The 6,000-nt window shown below is 43.1% G+C and overlaps 1 protein-coding gene across 1 annotated transcript in view; it reads left to right on the top strand.

Annotated features, from left to right (window-relative positions):
• The first annotated feature begins 3,395 nt into the window (after positions 1 to 3,395).
• Positions 3,396 to 6,000, top strand: part of LOC140142760 (tyrosine-protein kinase Fer-like) — a 97,491-nt gene continuing 94,886 nt past the window's right edge. The window contains exon 1 of the mRNA XM_072164749.1: positions 3,396 to 4,201. Coding sequence (XP_072020850.1) covers positions 3,539 to 4,201 — 663 coding nt within the window. The 5' untranslated portion in view covers positions 3,396 to 3,538. The remainder of the gene's footprint in view (positions 4,202 to 6,000) is intronic.

The following is a 6,000-nucleotide window of genomic DNA, read 5'->3' as shown; positions in this document are numbered from 1 at the left end:
CTGCAATACAATGTACATTATTGACACACTATCACGCTCTTTATCTTCGTCAATAATAGAATAATCGATTTCAATCGAATTGAATGCATGAGTTTGTAGTTGACTACTGAGCGACCTAAGCGATCGATTGCTAGCCAATCAGATAGAACTCCTTTTCTTGCGTTCAGTGAAATACCACTCGCCTGTCGCTCACTACCACTCGCCCGTCGCTCACCAACGGAGTATTAAATTTATATTTATCGTATAGGACGTCGACGGTGTGCGGCGCATTGACTCGCCAGGCCGCGGTAAAGGATTCTCAAGTAGCCCATTATTTTAAGCTTCCAAAAAGCGCCCAATACCGGATATTTGGGCGGATTTACCCGAATTTAGAACGCAAAACACCCAATTGGGCGGAAAAGCACTTGACTTTGAAACTTCCGGTACTTACTGGGAAGTTACTGACCGATCAATAAATGGTCACAAAACCCATTGTAATTTCAATTTCAAAGACTCAAAACCTTTATAAATCGGCTAAATTGAAAGGAAAATACATCAAATTAGTGCCGCGGCCTGAGATTGGCAAAAGTAGCCCAATTTTAGACAAGTAGCGGCATGCTTTTTTGAGTAGCGGCAAGTGATCGCCAAGAAGCCCAATTGTGCGCCTAAGGCGCGGCGTTGGCATCACTGTTTTCGGAGCACACAAATGTTTACGAATTTGGGCGGAAACTGCACAAAATATTTCCTAACTTTTGCGCCCAAAAGTTGTTGAACACAATATCATGCAGCCCAATATCATCATCAGCCTCATCATGTCATTCGACATTGTCATCATTCATCGTCATCAATATCCATCACCATCATCATCATCACCGGTATCGTCATGGTCATCATGGTCATCATCATCATCATCATCATCATCATCATCATCATCATCATCATCATCATCATCAGAATTCATCATCATCATCATCATCATCAGGCTATCATCATCATCATCATCATCAACATCGCCTGGCATCATCGCCATTTGCAACTTCCCATCAAGTCATCCCATCATTAGGCCTAGGCCTATAGCCTTGTCATTGTTGTCATCATCACGGGCACCTTCATCACTTTGATCATCATGGCAACATCATCACCAACGTAACGTGTCGCATCCTCATGTTGATCAAGTATGATTCATCATTTGGCATCACCATCATTAGATCACCAGCATCAGCTTCCGATCATCATTGTCATGAATGTCATCATCAGTCATCATCATTGTCATCATCAGTCATCATCATTGTCATGATGAATGTCATCATCAGTCATCATGGCACCTGCGCGGTCATCATCATCTTTGTCATCACTGTCATTCAGGTCATGTCGCTGTCAGCATCAGTGGGGGGGGGCAAGGGGGCATTCCCTCCAAATAATTTTCTTTCACCCCGGTTTGTCCCCCCCCCCCCCACTTGAGGCAAAACCTAAAAATTATGTAAATTGCCACTTTTTGCTGCAATTTTGCTCAAAACTTGTCGATTTTGCCCCATTTGAAATTCACTTTGCCCCCATGCCCCCCGAAAAAGATTCCTGTGCCGCCACTCAGCATCTGTGATCATCAGCACTGTCATCATCATCTTCCTTGCTCCCTAGTTCCCCCCAGGCTTGAGGCAAAACCCCCAAAATTACGTAAATTGCCACTTTTCACGGCAAATTTGCGCAAAACTTGTCCATTTTGCCCCACCTGAATGAAATTCACTTTTCCCCCATGCCCCCCCTCACGAAAACAATTCCTGGTGCCGCCACTCAGCTAGCATCTGTGATCGATCATGATCATCAGCACTTTCATCATCAAGTTCTTCATAGTTGTCATCATATCACTATACTGCCACCATCCAGCTGGCAGTAGCGTGGAGGGGGCGGGGGGTGGCAGGGGGAAAAATGCCCCCAACAAAAAATGAAAGAAAAACATGCTCCTCAGACATGTAGGCCTATACAGTCTCTTCATGAGCCCTGGTGGGAGGGTAAAATTGGGGGAACTTCGTGGAAAAATATTTGGCGAGCTGAAAGGGGTGAGGGCAAGCAATTTTCGGCAAGCCGAGGGGAGACAATCAATTTATAGCACATATTTAAATAAAAACGCTCTAAAAAGGAAAACATAACGTAAAGACTTTATAGATAATGATTTTCTTGCTCGCTGTACTCGCAACATATATCTAGGGTTTGCAAATTGGGATCCCAAAAATTTACCATATGCGAAGGGGGGGGGGAACAATTTTTGACGGGCCAAGACAGGGGGACAGAGGGGCAGGGCCGTTCCGACCATTAGGCCAGGTAAGGCGGTCGCCTAGGGCGGCAAACGTAGAAGAAAACAAAAAAAGGGTGCAAAAAAACGTGAATGGAGAAAGAAAAAGGAAGAAAAAATGGCAGCGGCTCCCTTAGGGGCGCCGAATTGACCAATTTAGGATCGATTCTGCGCCCCTCCAAGTGATAAAAGTCAAAATTTTCGCGCATTTTCACAAAATCATTTGCAATATCAATTTAAGAACGATATTAGGCCTAAATATCATTATAACCAAAATTAATTAGTGGTAAGCCCTATTTCATTGGCCACATTTTTACTCGCTCCGCGCGCCGAATTGTTTCAAGAATGCCGGGGGGGGGGGAGTGTCATTATGTATCCTTAACCCAGGGCGACACAAACCCTAGCTCCGCCACTGGAAAACAACTGATGAGTTTTCAAGGGGGTAACCCCCCCCCCCCCTTAACATTTCTTTGGCATGCTGGGGCGACAGGGAGAGGCTTTGCCTGGGGCGGCAATCCCTAGGAACGGCCCTGCAGAGGGGAGAATGCAATTTTTGGTGACTGCCATGGAAATTTTACCATGGGGGGGAGAGGGTAGGCTCATAATTATTGCACAGCCCTTAAAAAACAAAACCGGTAGGCCTACCGGTATAAAAAATTATGAATATGATGCACTAAAAGCAATTATTTCTGTCAAAACTTAGGTTAGACCTAGCTAGGCCTACTCCAGCAATAAAAAAAATTGCCAAAAATTGATTCATTGATTGATTGATTCATTCGTTCCGTTCGTTTAGTTCGTTCATTCGTTCGTTCGATTCATTCGCTCGTTCGTTCGTTTCATTCGTTTGTTTGTTTGTTCCCTTTGTTCGTTGATTAATTGGTTGATTGATTGATTGATTGATTGATTGATTGATTGATTCATTCATTCATTCATTCATTCATTCATTCAATTACTCCTCTCCCCCTCCCTCAATAGCTCTCAATCACCCCTACCCCAATTTTGATTTTAGGTAAATAAAATCTGAGAAAGTACGTAGAAACACTTTTGACCTGTTGAACTCTTTTTGCTGCTTTCGTGTAACTTTTCTCACGCACACATGTCTATGCAATTTGTCTAAAAACAGGGAACAGGTAGTACCTGTGTTATTCTGCTTGCGGTGATTACTTCCTGGTTTAGGACTCTTCTAATGAAGCGGAAAACAACCAAATGCAGCTGGAAATAATATTTCAATTTTGCATCAGCTAAAAGAACATTTGTAAGAGTAATGTCATGTCAAGTGTCAACGAGCTAAAGAAGAAATTCGCCACAGGCGGCGGCATCGGTGGAGGTCCAGCGTTGAAGCCTCCTCCACCTCGAAAACCTCGTCCAACAAGTTCTAACTTCGGCAATGCAAATGGTCCAAGTAATCACGTAAGCCCAGTGCATACAGTTGCAAGTAATCATGGTAATAGCTCACCATCACACACGAGAAATACTAATAACATCTCATCATCCAGTAACCATCGTAGAGATTCCCATCACGATGCAAATGACAACCACGAACCACCTACCGTGCATGATGAACCGGCGCCCCCTCCGGCAGCGTCAAGATTTCATCAACCCTCCTTCTCACCGCCATCGATACCTGTGCAACGACAACCATTGCCACCAGCCCGCACATCGGTGCCTTCACGGAGTTCGCAACCCACCAGCAGTGCGCCACCTCCTGTTCCGACGACTGCACGACCAGAATCAACTTCCGTAGAGTCACCAACAAAGCCTTATAATCATAGTAACAGTTACACCGGTCATGATGGAGGAGGGCCGAGGGTGGGTGGGAATTCATCGTCTTCGGGGGACACGGCTACAGCAGTGGATTATTCAACCGCTGGGAAAGGGTTGAACTATGAACTATGCACTGATTTACAACAACATTTCAAAGTTCTTGATCAAGTAAGTACCCATACCATTCAAAATCAAATTTTAGAGCTGAACCGATGATCGGTATCGGTCATCGTATCGGTGCCGTAGTACTCTTGTCAAAAAATCGTATTGATAAAATAAAAACTTAACATTGTCGATGTCAGAGCTACCGATGTTTAAATGGTCTGGCGAGTTTCACTATCACCAATAACATTGCCAATTTTGACAACAACATAAACAAAAAGTGATGCGTATTCTGATATAAAATTGGATTGGTTGAGCCCATATTTATTGGTCGAGCTATGAGTTTTAAAATATTGGACGAGACGTAGTGCAGGGCGGCGCCACAGGGGGGCAAGGGGGCAATTGCCCCCTATAATTTTCAAAAAGAGGTAAAAGGAAGGAAAAGAGAAAGAGAAGAAGGAGAGAGAAAAGAGAGGGAGAGAAAGAGAGGAGGAGAAGAAGAAAAGGAGCCATTCCCTCCCTGGCCATGGTTAGAAGGAGGAAACTCCCCTTCGGACATCTTGCCCTTTGTGAAATGCTGACCTCACGCGGTTTTAAAGTTGTTGGTTTTTATATTTTGGGCCCATTTTCGCAAATTTTCCCCATAAAAGTCACATGGCTTCTCTTGCCTTTTCTCCCAACTCATAAAGAACCTAGTTTTTTAAGCTCGCTACACTCGCTGAATGGGCAAATTTTGTCCTTTTCTAACTGAAAAAGCATAAAAAACAGGTTTTTTTTTAGCCGCTACCCTCGCAAAGTGGAGTTTTGGGCTTTTAGTGATCATAGGGGGCGACTATACCTCCCGTTTACGCTCCTGATTACGGCTTTCAGTTTGAAATATTTCCCCCCTTCATATAATTTTATCGTGCCAATTTATAATAAAAAAAAACGGCATATCATATACAATGCAACTGACTTAACATAGGCCTACACTGCGTTGCGACCAGAGGCGTAGAGATCCGACCGGGTGTGGGCGTAAATCCCCAATATTTTGATAGGGTAGATGGGCCATACAATCATTCCCTAATGTTGATGCCTGTATGTGGGTTTCTGACCAAAGTAACCTCATATTTGGCCATTTTAGCCTAAAAGTGCTAATTTTTCAGCGCTTGGCGACTTTTGTTTAACATTTCCACCATATTTCACTTACATGCACATTTGTACAATGAACTTATTTTGTTGCCAAAAGGTGCTGGATTTACTAATTGAGTAGGTCCATGCCTAAAACCAGCGGGCTGAAAGTCGGGCCCGTGAATGAAATCCATAAAAATATGCGGAACCTTGGAAATAAATAACCCGAAAAAGGTGCATCAAATGGCTTCATTTGTGCTTTCATTTTTAAAATGTTCCAAATTCTGAGGGGGCACATCCCCCTCAGACACCCCCTCGTCACATAAGCGGACCAGTGGCGCTGTCGCTACCGCATAACAAATTTCAAAAATGGTTTTGCCCCCCTATCAAAATACCCTGGCGCCGCCCTGGTCGAGTCCAATATTTTCACACTCATAGCGAGACCAATAAATATTGGGCGTAAAGCATCCAATTTTATCATTATTACATGTATGTTTTGGATCCAATGTTATCACAACTTGGATCCATCAAAACATAATAATGAATTAAATTGACCAGCTTTTAATAAATTGTGCTTGAAATTAACATCAAATATCATGAAACATATACAATGTATCAATAGCAACTTTTTAAAGATCTGAATCTTATGAATCTTCTAAATCTTCGTCAACATATTTAAAGTCCGATACACACATACATATGTACACCACCAATTCAATATTTCGTAGTCTTACACACAGCAGCATGTTCAATAA

Source organism: Amphiura filiformis, chromosome 20 (genome assembly GCF_039555335.1).
Source record: "Amphiura filiformis chromosome 20, Afil_fr2py, whole genome shotgun sequence".
In the NCBI taxonomy this organism is placed as follows: domain Eukaryota; kingdom Metazoa; phylum Echinodermata; class Ophiuroidea; order Amphilepidida; family Amphiuridae; genus Amphiura; species Amphiura filiformis.
This window is presented reverse-complemented; position numbering and strand designations above follow the sequence as displayed.